We start from the raw sequence: 21,049 nt of genomic DNA on the forward strand, positions 1-21,049 counted from the left end.
AAAAAAAAGTAGCAGAGAAAGGGAGATATGGGCATCATTTTGTTGGAGAACATCAGTAAGTACACAGGCATGAAGCCTGGATACCAACTGCCAAACAAAATCCCATGGGTTTAGCTTTTAGAGTGTGGAAGACTTTGAAGTTAACAATTTCACAGATGAGGCATGTTCTCTAGGTTGACTGTATCCCTTGCTTGTTATTAATTTTCTCTGCTTTATTGTAGCTACCTTTCTCAATGAGGTAATTAAAAGATTCTGCATAATGGAGAAATCTCAGTACAAATAAATATGCAGTCCACACTTCCTTAATGCCTAGTTTAATGAAGGCCAGGCTGAAGGGTAACACCAACTGCTTGACAAGCTAGGAAAATAAAAGTTTGAGTGGAATGATACATATTCACTAAGAGGGCAATGCATCTTTTCATATCTTGGCTGGGCATTCATTTATTAGAACCACTGCAATATAGAAGACAGAAAACACTTGTTTTGTAGGCCAAAAGAAGTGCCTGATAGTGAAGGTTGCTGCCCAGAAGCATTGCCAATTCTCCTTCCTGAACAGTGTCTCTGTAAGGAAATCTAGCACCACAGTCATGACAAGCATGTCTGAACAGGATCCCAAAGCTCTTTCAATGAATAATTATGAAGGTTCTATCAACACTGGAAGAGGTTGCCCAGAGCAGTTGTGGATGCCTGGAAGTGTTCAAGGCCAGGTTGGACGGGGCTTTGAGCAACCTGGTCTAGGGGAAGGCGTCCCTGCCCATGGCAGGGGGGCAGGGACTAGATCAACTTGAAGGTCCCTTCCAACCCAAACCGTTCTATGATTCTAAGAGTTGGGCTTCATACAGAGACTTGGTCAATCTCACTGGAAACAACAAAGTGATGGGACTGGCATCATCATCTCTTACAGGACTGGGAAAAAAAACAGGTTCATGAATCAGGGTTGGTGTGTTGTCCCCTCCGGGACTTGAACACTTTTACAAAGATTCTCTTTTTTAGGAAGCAAAGAGGGATCATAGATTTCTGAACAAAACAGAAACAAACGCAGTTTGGCACAATTTAATTAGAATCATAGAATCATTCAGGTTGGAAAAGACCCTTGGGACCATCAAGTCCAACCATCAGCCCTACTCTACAAAAAGTTCTCTCCTCATCATATCCCCCAACATCTCATCTAAACCACCCTTAAACACATCCAGGGATGGTGACTCCACCACCTCCCTGGGCAGCCTATTCCACTGTCTGACCACTCCTTCTGTGAATTTTTTTTTTTTTCTAATGTCCAGATTTCTAATTCTAACTGAACTTCTGTTTTCTACTGTTTAACTAGAATGTCTTACTTTCTCCTAGGTACTTCCATGCTGACTACTTGATTAGCTAATTCACTATTCATGACATAATGAAGACAGTGTAAGTGGGCTGAAAACAGAACAGCTGATTTTCTTTTAACAGCTGCTGCCTATTGTTGACCAATTTCAGTCCAACTGTGTTTTTTTACTACTTCAGCTACAGTCACCATCTTTCATTATCTTTTAAGTCTAACATATGCTATTGACTTATTATATACACATGTTAATTTGGTAATCTGGTAATAAGGAACTGTTTTTAAGAAAACTACACAATAAGCAGTAAAATACCAAATTAAGACTAAAATCTTGGGACAAGAAAATAAAGCAAAAAATAGTTGTTACATTGTATCCACCACACATTTCAAGTCACAGACAAAAGTTTCAATATTCTGCAGCTTACTCCATCACTACTGGCTTCCTTCTTTACAAAAACCACCAGAGAATATGAATAAATTTATGGTGACACGATACAGAATATCTTTCTATTTACTAGCAAGTAAGATAGGAAGGTATTTCACAGCACTACAATATACTTTTATGATAAATAATGCAAGCACAATGTACTCAGGAACAGTGTTCTGAGCCATCATTACACGTAGGTATATGTAATGCAGTATCGTTACCAATAATGTACAGAAACTATATTTAAATATTTGGAGATATTGATTTAGCTAAAGCCATTACTTAAAATTTGTCCAGGACCTATTGGCTTTACCTTCTACCAATAAAATTACTCAAAAGCGCTTCACTGAAATGATACAATTAAAATGAGAAACTTGTGACAGTATGAAATCTGCTGAAAGGCATAGCTGACACAGCCCTAAATGATGTAGTAAGTTCCACATGCACATTCTGTTTACTTGTGGTAAAGAAGAAGCAGATGTATCATGATCATAGCTACTACTTTCTGAAAATGCAGTTTTCTTATTATCCCTTCCATTACACAAGGAATACTGCTACAATTCAGAATCTCAGAAACACAGAAAATCAGATGTTGGGGGGGGTAGATGCAGTATGCAAAAAGTAACTCTCAAATTGTGGGGGCGGTGAGGGGGGAAATCAGACCCATATAGGTATCAGCTTTGCTGTTGGATTTTATTTGACATCTCAAAAATAAAATACTTCAACTACTTTTGAATTTCAAAGTTTATGCTTTCCAAAATAAGCATTGGATTAATAACAGACAAGATAGTATTAAATGCAGTTTTCAAAAGACATCTGCTTTATTTTAAAAGAAAATATTTTTATTCCTCCATAAATAGTATCTGTTCCTGCATAAATATTATCTATCTATTACATGCTAAATGAGACCAGAAAGCCTTCAAAGGCAGGAAACCAGAATATTCTAGTAACCCAGATCACTACTTGGTAAATACTGGGTCAGAATAAATCTGATACAATACTGAATTATGACACACTAGACACGACAGCATCTCAGATCACCCTTCCAAGGAATCCAAATGTCATCGTGTCATGAACAGTTCTGGTTCATAAACCTTATTTCTGGAGAATGCCTCTGCAGCAACAATCACTGCATTCTTAAATTTTACTTCCTTACAGGTGCAGAAAGAAAAAGCAAAAATATCTACTACAGTGACACAAAGCGGTAAGATAGCTTGTTAAAGGAGCAATGGAAAGAGTAACAAAAAAATTGCAGGCGAGTGGGAGATTGCTCCATAATGGAAGTTTTTTTTTAATGGGGGAGATATTAGGAAATGTGTCTCAGCTGAAACATCTTTAGAAAAAAAAAACAAGAGAACAATTAATAAGAAGGCACAATGACCAGATGACACTCTCTCAAAATGTTTGAGGAAAGTATTGCATGAAACTACCGAATTATAACTGTGATGTGTACTGCCTCATTTAAAACCATTAAACACAAAGACCTTACCTCTGGCTCTGAAAGTTCTTGAGATGAGGACTTCTGGATCCAGTCCTGAGCATTTAGTTTATTCCCTAGACACCCCCTATTGGCCAGTGTTAGAGCTAGGACTGGGGCGCTGATGTTGTAACCCAGTACAGCCATTATAATTTGCTCTTCCTACATCAAGGAAAATCTTGCTAAAACGGAGTTGCTTCTAGCATGACCAAGTTAATTTTGGGGCACATCCAAACTGAAAGAAAAGTCTTGACATTTAACTTCCAACTAATTACGGTGCTTAAATTATTGATAAAAAAACCTTCTAGTCCTTTTTAGAAGCATGAATGCTTTTCAAATTTACGTAAAAACAATGTATGCAGACTGGACACATTGCTCTATTTTAGGCTGATATATATACAGTATTGTAAAATAAAACCAAAACAGAGTGCTTTGATTCTGCCCTTTGGAAGATCTGTGTCTGTCCAAGCTGAAAAGGTCTCCAGTCACTATGCACAATTAGGACAGCAGAATACAGGCCAGATTTAGCCCTCCAAAGAATTCTATGCATGTCTTTGATTGCTTTTTTTTCTTACAGTTATTCCAGCAATGAACGGCACTGCAAACCACATAGCACACATTCTACTGCTTGTTACTGCTTATACAAAATCACAGCTAGCAACTATAAGCTAAAATATGTGATATTTTTCTTAACTCATGCACAGCATGCTTGAATAGTTATAGCACCAAATTGTCAAGTAATCATTGCATGTATTAGTGGAAAATATAACAGCATCCAACTATTACTGAAGTTTAGGGAAGCCATTCACCAATTTTAAAGTATTCTGGGGTGTTATTATTTTCATCATTGAAATCTCACTACTTATAAAAATCTATTAGTATGGGAAGAAAAACTGTATTAGGAAAAGCTATAGAATAAATGGTGCCAGCATCCAACTATTTTGGTAGAGTGCATGTACATGCAACACATGGCTAACTTACAAATTATGGAATCAATTCCCATAAATTTTTATCAACCTAACAGTCACCAACAGAGTAACTTCCATCACGAAGCCATGACATTTATCAAAAATTAATCAACTCTGATTTTTTCGACAATTTTGCTGCAACGTGTACTTATCTATAGGTTTTCAAAGATGAGAGAATTTTTCAGTCTTCTTCTGGTGAGCACAGCCTTTGGTATCTAGCCTTCAGCCTTAGGAAAGAGTTAACTAGATGCAACAAAGTATCCACCATAGAGTTAATACTACAAATGGCACATATAAACTTAAACTTAGATAAGCTGCTTCTCATCTGGAAACAGGTACAGCAGTTGATTTATGAAGCTAGTTTATTTAGAAAGGCAAGTTCTATGTACAACATCCACACTCTAGGCTTGGCTTAAAGTACAATCCCTTGAGACTCTATATCCCACTCAGAGTTGTAAGAATTCTAAAACTCAATTAATTACAATCTAAAGCTGCAAACTTCTCTGCTCCTTAGGAGTCTGGTACTTTCATGTGATCGTAAGACCACAGCAGTTCATCACTCATTAGCTAAGTCATTATACTTTAAGCGTTCATGTTTAACACATCTTACCTGCAAGTAAAGTGCATTAATTTAAAACTTGAGCAGCCATCAAAAAGGTGGCATAAGATGATTCACTCTGCAACTGGGGTTGTCTAAGAGAACCACCCAATCATTTCTAATCAAGTCAATACACAAAGAGATACAAAGACTGATCTATATATGGCTTAAGGATAAACAATAATTCTAAAATAAAAATTTCAGTCTCAGTTTTATCTTTTAGATAAAATGATAACATTCTTTAATGTTTTAATACATTTCATAAAATTTCTTTTTTCACATACAAACCAAAGCTATAAAATCCATTTCTGGTGCGGCATCTACCACCATTACTACTGCTAAATTGTCAGATTGTTAAAATGCAGAAGAGACTCAAATCTTCAAGCAACACAATCTCAAAACATCTCAAAACAGAATAAGCCCTTTTAACTTCCTTTTCTAAGTCAAGATAAATGCCTACAGCTACCACTTCTCCATTTTTAGAGAAACAAGGATTCCACCACAAACTTAAAAAATTGATACAGTAATGTTCAAATTCAAGCATTCAACTTCAAGGATTTTCTTTCATTCCAGTAGGACTTTAACATGCACTATTCATGACTGGAGTAACAGCAAAAGTGAGGAAGTGTTTGCATCTTTGCAAGTCTTTGCTAAACTACAAGATCACAGCTTTGTAGGGTATGTCCTGAAATGCCCCTGCATACAGTAAACCTATGGACTTTAAACTCATGGAGTTTTTACTCATGGTTACTCCTCCAAAGCTTTAGAAGAGAAAGGATAAGAAAACTTGTGCTCTTATACTGTGAGATTTCCCTGTCTTGTCTTCACATACTGAGAAGGGGTTACAAATGCAGATTTGATGCAGAAACAGCTGACGTTTCACGGTCTCCTTACACGCTGAGTGCTGACCCTGTGTTGGGAGTGTCTGGCACACTGCATGCTGCTTGTCAGCTGAGGAAATGCCTCCACCAGACAAATGTGAGCCCACATATCTGCCCCTTGCCCAGGAAACTGAAGTATCTCTCTTCTCAGTGACCTCCCTAATAGTTTAGTAAAGAGCAGGCATCTATACTCTACAATTATGCAGACTATGAGCATGCAGACAATGACTATGAAGAGATGCCCAAATCCTGTAAGTTCACTGACAGTTGGTGAGGTTACCTATCAGTTCACATCCATCACATCATCATCCCTCACAGAAGAACAGATGAGCTTTCACTACTTGCCAAGATGAAAAGTACATTATTATGGTGAAAATACCAGCTTGGAGCTTCCACTACCAGCTTTCTTCTCATGAAGAATGAGAAAAAGCAGAAAAAGGAAATGAGTAAACAACCAAGTGGAAAATAGCCTGAGTATCTGGACATCTAGCACCCTGATTCGTCCTTCATGTTTGCCAGGGACTTATTTTGAGATTACTGGCCTGTCCTATTATCTCAAACACAGACTCTTCAAAATGCCATAGTGGAAACACGAGTCTGATACAAAATATTAACATTTTGTGGTATAAAATGGCCATACTTACTTGCATTTTTAATAGCCTGAAGAAGATTTAAAGAAGATTTTTGTGGGTTTACAATTTTTCTTTCACATTCAGTAAAAATGCAGTTTACACATTTTGTAGAAATGTTTGATGATCTCTTCTAAGAGATCTAAACTAAATCCTCTTTACATGTTTATATCTTCTGGCACACACTTGGGCACATAGGTTTGTTTCTTTCTTTTACCTGACTTACAAACAAAATTAAAAGTGCAAATATTCATCTTACAAAAATAAATTCTGCACTTCAGAGATCCCAAATCCATATAATGAGCTACCTACATGTAAAATTTGTTCTTTATTAGAGATGAAACTTTTGAGTTAAGAATGTTAAAAGTTTTGTACTTCTGTAAAAGCAAATTCAGAAGTATTTTATGGTTTTAGTAGTATTTCACAAACTCAAATAGCAAAGAAAATAACCATACCGTTTATTCCCCCTCCCTGGAAATGTTCAAGGCCCAGCTGGATGAAGCTTTGAGCAACCCGGTCTAGTGGAAGGTGTCCCTGCCCATGGCAGGGGGGTTGGAACTGGATGATCTTTAAGGTCCCTTCCAACCCAAACCATTCTGTGATTCTAACTTTTTATATTAAGTGATGGAATATGAAATTTAAAGTAACATTTCTGAAACTAACATTTCTGAACACAGAATCTTGCTATCCAAAAAGACCGCATTGGTCTTGCAACTTGAGGCTGACACATGTACCCACGAAGCCTTTTTCAGCATCACCACATCGACTTAAACATACCCTCTTTACAGGCAAAATAGGCATTTTCAAAGTACACTTTTACAAAGTAATCTAGCTACAAAATAACACATCTATTTTTCTTACATTTGTAATCATATTCTTTAGAAATATATTTATATTAATAAACATTGTAGAAAGCATATTGATGTATCCTTGACAATTTATCACTTCTTTAACCATTAGAAAACAGCTATTGCACAGAAGCCCTTAAGCACAGAGCTTTAATCCGTCTTTTCAAATTCTTCCAGTATCCTCAGCCCAGAAATCTATAGTTTTAACTCAGTCATCGTGATCAATTTGCTTGAAGGTTATCTAACACATTTGTATTTTGCTACCTCTACACTTGTTTAAAGGCAAGAAAAAGACAATTCTAATGTGCTTACAATCCATGTTACTCAACCCTTCACTGGAAACCCTCCATTCACTGAACACCCGCTTGTGTCAAGGCCTTAAAATCATCTGTAAATCTTCACCCTGTTTTCACTGGAACAGAAAAAAGCATGTGCAAGACAATCTAGCATAGCCTTATCTTTGTTCAAAGAATGGGTCAAACTCATTCAGATTATTTATTAAAATGTGCTGTGTCATACCTCACTAAAATATACCATCTTCGTGCAGTTGCTCTTTTAAGTTCGCTTTCTTTCCATTAGCCTCTCCAGTTGTTGCTTTTCTTCTGATACTCTCTGAAGCAATCTCATTCCCAAACATGGACAAGGGGGACAAGATTCACAGAGTCCCCATGTGGACACTAACTCCAGTAGTCACTGCTCTTCACCCCCACTCCCCTTACTGTGCAACACTTCAGAAGACAGTTTATCTAATCCATGCTTTAACTTATCAGCTAACTTCCCTAAAAGTTTCAATGTAAAAAAGTCTCCAGAGTTCTATTTCTCCTGCTACTTTTGTCTGCAATTCTTTTCCTACTCTGTACTTAACGCCCTATTAAGGCCCTACTTCATACTTCAAACAATTACCATTACAAAAACAAAACTGTCATGCACCTAGTTATATGCTTAGTCCTCAAGCTAAAGTCCTTACACAATTCCAGAATTTGCACTGACCAGTACATAAAGAGCAAGGTACACACAGCATCATGCAATGCCTCAGATCTAGCACTCCTTCAGTAAAATGAGTACTAAGGTCCTGCATTTGAGCTTTCATACATTTCTTTAAAATAATTATTTGCGGCTAAGAAGTATGTAATACTTGGATCAGTAGTAACATTGCTGCAAGGGTTTCTAAAAATACCTTCGGTGGTACCATTCCCACCAGCTGGACAGTTCCCATGAGTGTATTTGTGAACACTGCTGAATGGGATGTTGCCTGCCTTGGTGCCATTAACAGATCACCTGTTCAAAGTAAGTCACTGAACTTCCCAACCAAACAAATGTTGAGGGGTGCTTGTGCAAATAGAAGCTTAACATTAGCATTTTCAGATAGACATGAAACACCGTATGGAAGCTTCTGAGATATCTAACATTAACTCCCCCAAATTTCCTTTCCTACTGCTGTTTACCTAAATGTCACCGCTTGTGCTGTATCACTATGGGAACAGTGGCTGTTCCTTCTGTTGCTATATTGCCACTACCAATCACTTTTTCTTCGCCGAAATTTGCTGCCAAAACATTCTACGTTCTCAAACTTAAAATATAGCCTCTGACAACAAAATTCACCAGAAAGTGTTCACCAGAAAGTCAGCCAAACCATTTCCAAAAAGACAAAATAAGAAACTGTTTCAAGAGACTCCCTAGATCTCATTCTACTGTTCATATGAACTCTATTCACCATATCTGAATGTTTCACAGCCTCAAACTTACTTTTCCTTTTGCTATTCTTTTAGAGAAGTGATTTAATAGGTGGGAAACTAAAATACCAAAAAGATAAATAGCCTGTCCAAGAACACAGAAGTAGTTAGGGGCAAACTAAAAAATTTAGTGCTCATTCATGAAGTTCTTGACTAGCATCTTACCTACCTTCTCCTACCCTTTCCGCTATGGCACCAAACCATTTCATTTCCTTAAGCTGCATAATTTAGTGTTCCTCTTAAAGGAGACGAGCAGTTCTGTAAGCATGAAAATTTAAAAAGCCTCATCCCTACAGCCTGGCATTGGTTGATGTGTTTTGGTACAACACATAAGCTCCTGCTGCAGCCCACCTTTGGGGAAAGAGGGAACACACAAAGCTTCTCTCTTCCTGTTCTCAAAAACACATGTAAAAATAACTTCAAAATCTTTGTTTCTGCTGTATTTGGTTGAAATCAGATGCTCTCAGAAGTTACAAAGCTACGTTACAACTTGTGGCCCCTGTATTTTTCATCCACATTGATAAACACTCTCAGACTTAAAGTGCTTTGGGAAAACATAGGTGTGAGAATCAGCTGATAGTCTATTACTACAGGACACAAAGTCCTTTAAAGAAGTCACAAATCTAGTCTATGCTGACAGACTAGGTCTGTCCTTGCTCAGTCTACCTATGCTCAATCTCCATCAACTATGGGTGTTAAGCTTGCAAAGCCTCCAGTGAGTTTCAAAGTTCAGGGTAAGGTCTTCTTACTGTATTAAGAATACAGATGGCATGCGTGTCTGGTCTTAAGATGGGCTTACACCAACACACCCATGACAATGCAAACATAAAATTGATTCATTACCCGGTAAAATAACATGGCCCCTGCTGAAAATATGTTTGAGGGAATTTCAGTTAAACGTGATAGTCTCATATTTAAGATAAAATGTAAAAATTTTTATGTACCATTCAATTTGGTACTAGAATGCAGAGAAACTTTCTCTTCTATATTATGCCTTGAGAATTATGGCAGTTGAGGCACCTCAACAGGAGACAGAGCCAGCTGCATTGCACTACTGCTGCAGGCCAGTCACAAGAGACTTTGTACCTGGAAGTATTAATCTTTGCTCTAGCAGACAATCAGAGCACAAACTGTCATCATTTAATACCATGAGACTTTTAGATAGAGTTAAACACTGTTCCTTTTTCATCTAGTTTTTCAGAAGTCAGTGGTGTCAAGAGATTTGGAGACCTTATTTTAAAATATGTACAAGATCTACATAATTTGGTAGGTTGTTTTCTTTCAGCTTTCTTCCTTTGCTATAGCAAGGAATAAACTGTTGAACAATAAAAGCTACCTGAACTCAGAACTAGTAACTCTTGGGATGAAAATAAGCATATATTTACTTAAATATCATTTCATGATGAATAACTGACTTATGCCACACATCTTTGGTATGTCTTTTAAAGGATTCTGGATGAGTATTTGAAAAAAAAAATAAGTAATGACATCATAATAAATTCATCAGAGTGAAAACTGCACTAACAAAATGTCTAATAAACATAATACAGCTTGGGAGTATGCACTACTCAGTACCTTGGAAGGACTGCATTTTTCTGATCAGCTGAGTGGCGTAAGATGCAATCGTGCTGGAGGCTGCTGCACTGCTGCAGCTACCGTCAGCCAACCCAGAAAACTATAATTATTAAACTACTGAACCTTATTAACGAACAGTTCTTCTGTTTACCTTCTTATATTGTAAAGAGCTTTCCAGCCTTTATGCCATACAAATGTAACTGGTTCTGTATGCTCCTTCATGCCACTGGATCTTCCACAAAATTTTACTGAAATACAACCTGGTACTTCAGTACAACATATTTAAGCTGTCAAGCGTGATAAAATTCAACATACCACCTATTTTGTATCATATGAGAAGAGAACAACTAAAACAATTGGCCAAATGAGTCTTTGGGCTGAACTGTTTTTCTCAATTAAGAGACATCAAATATTAATTTCTTAGACAATATGCCATAAAAATAAATTTGAAGATTAAATTCTGATCTTCTGCAAGTTCTTTGTCTAGCATCATCCCTTCTGCTGTACTGACCAACACTGATCACAGTTTGTATTATGTGATTTATCACAGTAACAACTAGCAAGGTTCAGATCCTTAATAATGACATTATCAAAAGGTGTAATTCTACAAGATTTCAAACTTGTAAGCAGCTCTCTACCCACACGAATAGTGACCACTGTGAAAACCATCATGTAATGGCAACAGATTTATACACTGCCCAAACCTTTAGGCATCCAGTTAGACTGAAAATGTTCTGGCAGAATACCTTTTACTATTAAATAAGAGGAAAAAAAAAAAATCTTGGTTTATAAATAAATCCATGCAAATCAATCTGCCTATCATTTCAAAGTCTTATACTACTAACAATCACTACAGTATTATTCTAGAATAAAACTCCCTACTAACAATGACCAGGCAAATGATGTATCCTGGTCAGTTGTGTTGAAAACACATGAATAACATGTGAAAATGTTATTTTCATAGCTAAATTTTGAGCATAAATCTCAAATCTTTATTTAAAGTTTGGTTTCAAATGCTGAAGACAAGCACCTAGGTTTCTGAGAAGAATCACTGTTTTATCAAGGCATTCTTCAGGAAGAATGGACCTGTAAAAGCACTTTCCTTCATATGAAAAAACACAAACGACAGTAAGCTGCTAATCGGTGCTACCAAGTGAATTTTATACAAGCAGGAACCAAGGGCATGCTCTCAATCTCCTCTGAAGGGGGAGGGGGGGCATGATACTGTATTTGCAATTCATTAAATGAAAATTTTATTGCAGAGGATTACACAATAACCAAAAAAAACCTAACACTGAAAAGCAAATCCATCCTAATTAACATTTGCCCACTATCACTATATATTAATTTAACCTTTCTTCATGGCCCTCTCCTTCCAGACGGCCCAGCAAAAGAATGGTTTTGGTGCATGACAGCAGGATAAACAAAGATGAATTCTTGCAAAATGAATGGTAGACCCAATCACACATTCAGTTAACCATCACTGAAAACAGCTTGTCATTAAAACTCACCGGATTAGAAAATACATTTTAATTGATCTTAACAGCTACATGAGTCTTTTGAAGCACCCAGAGACCGGCTTTTCGAAAGCACCCAGAACTCTATCATTTCTGCTCAAATTAAGCAAGCAAGCCCCGACCAGCACTTTCAAAAGCCATGGATCTCAACTCTGGTATTTCAAGACACAGCTCTCACACACATACAGACCAGATTAAAAAAATTTAAAAAAAAAAAAACCACCCCACCACACAGGTCTCAATGCATAACATGCTTCTTATATGAAACAACTTTTCAAAAGAAAGTAAACACCCATATTCTGCATAACCTAGAGCTTTAAAGCAAATCCAAGTAATATCTATGGCAACCTGCTTTTGGTGTGGCACTGATACATGGCAACATGTAAAGACTCCCAATTTTATGTATTCATTTTTTGAGGAAAAACTTCAGAAACAATTCTCAGGGTTTCCTTTAGCATAGCAGCTATTGGCAAGAAATAAAACTGTAGATTAGTATTTTGTTAAATTTACATGCTCAATATTGGAGTAAACTAGTAATTCACATGGTTTACATATAATCAGTAAACTGGTTTTATAACCTACATTTGTTCATGGTTTTTTCTGAGCATCTAAAAAAATCAGGTTTTACTCTATTCTAATAGTTTGTATGAAAAGTACAAATTTCTCCCACTCATCTTAAATGCTCACTTTAGATTTCAATTACAACAATCGTACTGTCAAATCTAACTACCTTCCCACTGACCATTCAACTGACATAGTAACTAGTAAGATTATTCTGTGTATTTGGAAGTACACAAATTTACTTTTTTTGTGACCAGCCTATACTTGATTTTGACAGGCATTCCTTTATCAAGCAGGGAGTAAGAGAAAAGGCAGGCAGGGAATCACTACTCTTCGCAACACAATTACCCAGGAAAAAAAAAAAAACCCACACATCATCTACCAGTGCAGCACTATTCTGTTTGGGAGACTGACTTTAGGCTATAATAGAAAAAGAACTCTTTCTGCTGTATGCTATATCTCCCTAGGCAGTTTGCCAGTTATGCACTACCAGCAAATCTTTTAAGGAGAGACAATTCCTTAGCAGGAATTCCCCACAGGAACAAGCCTGCAACTTTGAACACGGGAAAAACATTTCCTTTCAAATGGGAATGACTAATTACATCTTTTTGTAAGGTCTTCTGGTTTGGATAACTGAGAAGCTATCTCCTGCATAAAAAAAAAAAAAAAAAAGAGAAATCATTTTTGCGGTGTCATTAACTGACAGCGACAAAACTAAGTTGTGGACCTTCTCATACCCTTGCACTCCAAACAGCCATTTTTATCTCTGCTGAAGTAGCTAGATCCTAAGTTGTACTGGGGCAAAAATAAAGAAGAACAAGGACTAGTCTATGTTATTCCCAAACTTCTACAAACCCAAGTGACCTTTCTACCAGTTGGAAATTGCCAGTCATCTTGGTCATATCTTCCTTTCAGGAATGTCCCTTTTCCTAAGCCAGAGTGTGAAATGAAATTTCTATTTCATTTACCACTAGAGATGGACTTGACACATGCAATTATGTTTACCAAGAAAATTCAAGAGCTATTTCATGCTACTGGTATAGTGCAGAGCAGACAGGATAGGCTTAGGAACTGGCTGCAGGACGCAGTGGGTGTAAAACACTACCAAGAATTTTCATCTCTTTCACAAAGGTGTGCATCAGAAAACTTTTCCTTTATGTTGTAAATACATGATCTGCACTGATAAAAGTCAAAGCAATCCATAATAATTAGCTAATGCATACTACTGGAAGTTTTGGGCTGCAAGTAATATAAAAAAATTGAACTATGAAGATAGGGCTGAGTACAGCATTATAATATTTTTTAATAATCCCCTTGCATAAATGTCATCTATTAAGGAATTCCTGCAGTTGTGCAAAGGTTACTTGCTGATGCATGCTGTCTCACCTAATAACCAGCAAACAGCTTTACTATTAATTTTCGGAAAGGTAAGTCAGGCCATTCCAGTAGTTAAATAGTTACTTCATGTTTTTTTTAATGAGGAAATAGATGTCAGAGTAATCGATGTACATTAAAAATAGCAGGAAAAAAATGATCAAAACTATCCCTCAGAGCATTTACATATGTATATAGACACAAAAACTGATGAGGGAAGAATTCAAGCCTCTTCATTTTTAAGTCTGTGTGAAAAGAAAAAGGACAGCTCCTAACATTTGTGGGGTTTTTTCAAAATTAAACTACTGACTTTCTCGCAGGCCCTCCTGACTACTCAGAAATATAAACACATTTCACTGACTTGAATCAATATGCGACATGGAATTCCTGTGGTATATCAGTTACAATTAGATCCAATATTTTTGAATCTTTTTTCAAACTAAACTTAATGATATTTTCTCTTAAAGAGAATTAATCTAGTGTCTTTAGTACCAGTAGTTCGGTGTTTAACTAAATACACACTAAACATTGTAATATCTCCATCATGTTTTCCCGTATGCAAAATGAAGTATTTTCAGTAGAGTCCAAATTATCTTGGACCTTTCCTGAAAAGTTTACTTGGGTGACTTTTATGCCAGCTAGCAGAGACATTAGGAGAGAGCATTAGCTAAGAATCCAAAGGCAGAAAAAGATCAGAAACACAGTATCAAAAAATTACTTATATTGGAAGATGTTCTGAGAGGTGACAGACCCAGGCCTCAGAGACCCCTGAACTGAAAAAGTAAACACAGCAAAGACAGTACCTTTAAGTCTTTCTAAAATACATCATAGAACATTTAGCAATTAAACAAAAATCTTTAGAATTATTGACTAAATGTGGTTAAAATTAATAACATTCCACAACAGTATTTTCAGATAAGCTATGTACGGAGGATAGCTGGGTGCACGGTAAAAAACAACAACCTTTTCAATGGATGGATTAATTAGTCAATATGGCCTTAGAACTGAATGAGTCATGGGGTTGCTATTGAGATAAGGATAGGAAGCCTGACACCTCTAAGTCAAGAGTTCAACAAGTTCTTCTCAAAGTACTCTCCTGCTGTGCCCTAGATTGAAGGCACAACACTGGCTTTCCTATTGCTGGAGGCACTGAAAGATTCACCTAAACCTACTTACAGAGGAAATCTTTGCCTGAAAGACAGGACACAAGCACTACCTTTCTGTAGCAGTGTCCCCCACCATGGCTCTCCCCATCCCAACTGCCTGGGAGAAAGAAGAGAAGGTGTCCAGGACCAGCACCTGACCTGCTCTGTAGGCACAGGCTGGAGAGACCTTCTCTCAATGCAGAACCTCACTCTGAGAGGGTTCCCCACTGACAATGGTAGTCAGAAACAAGGCTAAAGAATCCTGCTATCAGTGGCACAGAGTCTTTATCATTGGGTTTCAGCCCTTTATGCATTAGGGTCAAGCCCTTTACTCACATGACTTTGCACTTGCCAGTTTGCTGTAATTTATGCAAGTAAGTCTCCCAAAATGCACAGGCTGTCTCAAGTAGAAGAGTGTCACCAGGGAAAACCTTCAGGGTCTAGTCAAAAGAGATGCAGTACACCTGAAGCAGACTCAGCTCAAACATCAGGGGTGTGGTTTTCATAGACTCTGTATGGATGGATGCCTTTTTATTGTTCACATTTACTTATTTAAAAAAAAAAAAAAAAGGGGAGGGGGGAGAGAATAACCAGAAATGTCTTGATTGCAGCCAAAACCCAGTCTTGTATTGTGCCAAAATCCAGACTTTTATTGTGCCAGCCTGCCTGCACATTCTAAAGTAAGAAGCCCAGGGCTAGCTGGACCAATGGGAAAGTCAGTAGGAGGCAAAGCACAGGAGAACAGAAGATGGTATAGCCAGATGATAAAAGAAAGAAAAATTGAGGTGTGAGAGTGAGATAGAGCAAAGCATGCTGCAGAAGAGGACAAACAGAAGAGTAAACACAGAGGGAAGCCAGAGGGCAGAAACAAAAGATAACAAGAAAGAAAGAAATGGTGGGAAGTTAATGAAGACAAGACATGAAGGGAAATAACATACCACAGATGGGGAAAAAAATGGAAAAGACAGAAACAGAAGATGGATATATACAGGAAACCCTTCCTGCCAGAAACTGCTTCTTATCAAGCTCAGACATGAAACACTGCCAAGGGAAGAGCTGTATCAAGTGTGGAAAGTTCAGATCACTTGAAACTTCTGAAGGAAGATGAAAGAAACTACATTAAAATACAAAGTAGTGAGTTTATGAGGATTTCATCCTAGAGTACACTGCCCCTGTTCTGCTGTAAGAGAAAAATAATTTCTCTGGTTCAATACTATTTCACCCATCTACTTGCAGAAGAACTGGGCCCACTTGTTGAAGAACATTAACTGATTTGAGACTAATTATTAATTAAGTAGAACTCAGGCTCAAGTTCAATAACTGTTTTTAAAGTTCATTAGTCTGTATTGCACTCTCTGCAGTATAGAAAAGCATGAGAGAACTACTCCACTCAAAGTATGGAAAAGAAGATCCCTTCCTCCTGCTTCTCCTGGCACACACCAGAAATACACGTCAAGGTGTTTTAGACAAAGGATTAGACAAACTTTCCTACAGAACACAGGACTGTAACACTTGGCAAGTGGTCAAGTGCAGTCCAGTCTGAATTTAACTCTGCACTTCTGCTTTGTTTGAAATGCCTTGTTTTGTACCACCCAGTACTAACACATCATTCTTGAGACAGTAAGTATGACCATGAATCCACTGTGCAAGAAGATAGCTGTAGTGCACCCTCTACTCTCAGAGAATGGCAAAAAAGCAAAACAGAAATCTAAGCTCTTCTACTCAGAAGATGAAAAGACAGAAAAACTAATAATGAAAGGGACTCCTATCCTGCAACATCAGTGATTACCATCTGCTTAATTTAGTCACTGATATCACGAAGAAACCTTTTCTCGCTCTCTTAAGTTACTGTAAGTATCTCATATCTACAGCATGCTGCTGGCTCTATCACAAAAACTTCAATAATCACAACATGCATATCAGCAAAGATGAGTGACCAACATAGGAACACACAATTGTTCCATCCTTACACTTAGCTTGTGCTGTCAATTTTCTATAAACAGTCTACTGTTCCAAAATCAAGGGTGTGGAACCTTCTCACAGACATCTACCTTAAGATACTACTTAAGATTAAAAATTGACTCATTCAGGAATAACAGATACACAATATACATTTTATTTTTAAAAAAATACATAAATACACATACACTGATCTCCTAGTTCTCTTAAGACACATCTACCTATTTCTTAAAATGTTTGTTATGGTTTTGTTAATTTGTGCTGTAATTTCTTTTGCCATTACTACTGCAATGTAGAACTTTGTGTTGATTAAACACCACATGTTGAAACATTCATGAGAAAGTAAGAACAGGGCTCACTCACAGCTCAGCCAGCAGTTAGGTGGTTGACATATGGTCAGTGTTTCACTGGCTCAACCACAGGTGAAGAAAGTCTCAGAAATTTTATCTCAGGTTTCTCTTACAAGTCTTGGAAATACAGAAGCTGTCTTTTGACATCCCATCACAAAGAGGAATGAATACCTCCTCTGCACATGTACCCTTGCACTGAGGTTGCCATATGACTTCCTGAAGCCATAAAGAACGAACACTTCAACTGCTCAAATTCTCATATATGCAGTCTTCTCCCTAGCTCAAGCAAAACTGGAAAAGTTTCCATTTCTAGTTCCCACTTACCAGTGTTCCACTGGTTTTTGCTCTCTTCTACCATTGCTTCCTCTTTCCATGGCTGATTACAAATGATACATATCTTGTATTTGCGAAAAAAATCCACAAGCATAAATATTTAATTTTTTCTGCTTACAACTTAAAAAAAATAAGAGCCAGTTCAGCTAGCTGATGGAAAGCAATTAATCTATTCAATTCAATGAAGCAACATTGATTTACTCCCTCAGAACCAAGCCTTAGATATAATATCCATACACAAACTAAAATTTATAAAGCTGAACCTTTGGGGTTTACATAATGACGAAGTGAAGGCACTGGAGACAGACCATATTCCTGCTCCTCACTCTGGTCGCTCCTCCCCCAGGCACTAAATGACATGAGTGCTGCAATCTGTACAGCACCAATGGATGCCTGTGTCCAGAGAAGGAAGGGGGAGAAGAGGCTGTGGGGCTGATAGGAGAAAGGACACTATCTCATTCTCCTCAACTGTTGAATCTAAATTAAAGCCAGAGCGGGGGACAGTGTCCTAGTAAGACCAAACTGGCAGTGTAGGGCTCATTGAAGACAAACACGTCTCCATGCAGGGGGCTAATATCCTACTGAAGCTATTCATAAGATTTAATACAGATTTTTAAGATTTGGTCTGTTTTTTAAACCAGTATCACATAAGATCTGAACATAATTCAACAGAATAATCTTACTTCCACTATAAGACAACTGACAGCCCTCTCTCAAATATCTATCTATACAAACACCTCAAGCATCAAGAAATGCATGCTCAAGCAGGTTCCCAAGCAAGCCTGAAGATTTCTAACTCAGCTCTTCTGCAATATTCCCTTACAGTATACTTGAATCCACACCATGAGTTCAACAAAGGAAGTGGGTCTACAGTAGGAAAAACATCAGTGAAATACCAAAGGAAGATACGTGAACTCAGATCACTGGTTAGTGTATTTCATGATCTACAACCTCAGTCATTAAGAAAAGCCAACGCTGCTCATTCCATAATTATATATTTTATTAGATCAGGTACACAGGATGTGCCTGAGTGTTCCCTTACTGAGCTTTTATGTCCCAGCACCTGAAAGTACATTGTCAGGATAAATTCTGTTCTTTGAGTAATTCCACTAAGTTTGCTCAACATCAGTATAAACAGTATGCAAATTTAAATGGGAAACTGAGAGAATTTAAATGGCCAAGTAAACTTCATATACATATAATTGCAGGCGTTCAAATCCCTTCTACTTAAAATGGATAAAGATTTCTTAGTAAAAAAAAAGTAATTTATTTTTGCTTAGACTAACCTGCCACATTAGATTAAAAGAAGAAAACCCATTAGGGATGAAAATGTCCATTTCTTTCTAAATACTAGCACATTGTAGAATTAGGTCAGAAATACTGGACGTTAGCCTAACAAAACCAATGCTAAAAACATTTCTTTCAAAATTATTAGCCTCTGACACAAGTAACTGCTTTACCCTTTTCATGTAATGCTTTATGAAATTAGTTATTAGCGGATCTCCTGGTGGATTGACAGCTATGGAGATTTGTGCCCTAAATTTCTCAGGGGAAAAAAAAAAAAGAAGAGGAGAGAGATGAAGACTGTTGGTTGGCTAGATACACAGCTGCATAAATCATTCTTTACATTGACCTGGATTATTCTGCCTTTTGCCAGCATTTTCTATTGTCCCTATTTGCTTAATCTTGGTAAACAAAAAAATATATAAAATGGGTCATATGCACAGAATAATTACTTTTAGGAAAACAAACAAGCTTACACACCACAAATTACACAAATATGTTCATAAATAGAAGACCTCATATCAACCTAAATTTTCCATGTAAAATAATCCAAAATTACCTACTTAGTGGTATCAAATTCTTTATTTCATGAACAAACCTCCCCTCCCCCCCAACAAAGTCACATGCAGATTTTGAGTGCACAGGACCACTGAACTCCACTATTTCAAGATGGCATTTACTATATACAATGAAATTTGCAATGTAATTCAATATTACCCTTAAGTTGATAGCCTTTATAAGTTTTATTAAAATAGGAAATGAAAACAAAATTAGTTTGCATTATATATTTTCAAACACAACACTAGCATACAATTTTCAATTGAAGAAATACATCTCTACACACTACTTACTGTAGTACCATCCCTTTTTGAAAGATCACTTACACCAGCAGCAACTGCTTTTAAAATACACATTTTGAAGTGGTAGGAACATCAATGTATTAATGTAAAATTTCCCACCATCGTCTCATTAAAAACTAAAATATCTAGTAAAATACACAGCTAAATAACACCATTAAAAATTAAAAACAGACTAGACAGATATTCTAGGAAAGGCAGTAAAACTTCAGGAGGACTAAAACAAATGTCAGAAACACAGTAACAGCTAGTAAATATATTTAATCAATATAAGCAATAGAAATTCAAATTAAAAGTTTTTATACCGCAAAAATATACATATACATGCAGCATAATAGTAATGTATATTCCCCTCCAAAGTATCACTGCTGAAAAATCTTATTTTAAACACATGACATAAGGGAGCAAGTATTAAAACTGGAAAAAAAAAGGCAGTTCCATATACATTGTATTTTAAAGTATCACTATATACAAATGTGAGGTTTTTTACTATAATTATCTCTACTCTCAAATACTAGCAGCTGATCATGACCATCAACTTAAAAGCACAGCAAACAAATATAAAATAAAAACTCAAGAGTACTTACCAAATTATGATTAGTTGAATTAGAATCATCTTCTGGGAATGGGATGTAAACAGCTAAGGCCACACAATTGGCAAAAATAGACAGTAGTATAAATATGTCAAACGGTCTGGAAAATCTTGTTAAGGAATTCATGAATTATGAGTATGTACAAACTTTTTAGTCCAGTTCTCTTTTCAGCATCAACACTTGTAAAAATTCTTACTTTTAAGGCAATCTTTTGATCAATAACTGTGACAAATACTTCATCACCTTTAGTTATATCACTATACTGTATTATTTTCCATCACAATGATCTTTCAACATCCTCTTTGTTTTGAAAAAAAAACTATTACTCTTGCTGCCACAGGGCACTTTGTATTACATTCCAGAGATGAACATTATACACTCTTAAATCAATACGTGGGTCATCATGATGGGTAAGGAATACTTACTGAGCTCTTCTGTCCTCATATGCTCACGTAAATCTCATTAACATTAATGAGAAATGCGTTTGTCCAAAGGAGGAAAATCATTTGGGATCTAGTTTGTAGTAGGATCTGAGAAAGATTCCCAGTAAATCACAACTTTTCTCCTGTATGAGAGCTGGAAAGCTGTACAATGGATACAGGAAAACTCTGAGCCCCTCTTC

At 36.8% G+C, this 21,049-nt stretch overlaps 1 protein-coding gene across 6 annotated transcripts in view; it reads right to left on the reverse strand.

Moving 5' to 3' along the window:
- The window catches only part of CACNA1D (calcium voltage-gated channel subunit alpha1 D), a 198,837-nt gene that overhangs the window by 173,189 nt on the left and 4,599 nt on the right, over positions 1 to 21,049 (reverse strand). For all 6 annotated transcript variants that reach the window (XM_074879365.1, XM_074879369.1, XM_074879370.1 and 3 more), the window contains exon 3: positions 20,422 to 20,527. In XM_074879365.1, the coding sequence (XP_074735466.1) occupies positions 20,422 to 20,527 (106 nt within the window). The remainder of the gene's footprint in view (positions 1 to 20,421; positions 20,528 to 21,049) is intronic.

This window comes from Strix uralensis, chromosome 10 (assembly GCF_047716275.1).
Source record: "Strix uralensis isolate ZFMK-TIS-50842 chromosome 10, bStrUra1, whole genome shotgun sequence".
Classification (NCBI taxonomy): domain Eukaryota; kingdom Metazoa; phylum Chordata; class Aves; order Strigiformes; family Strigidae; genus Strix; species Strix uralensis.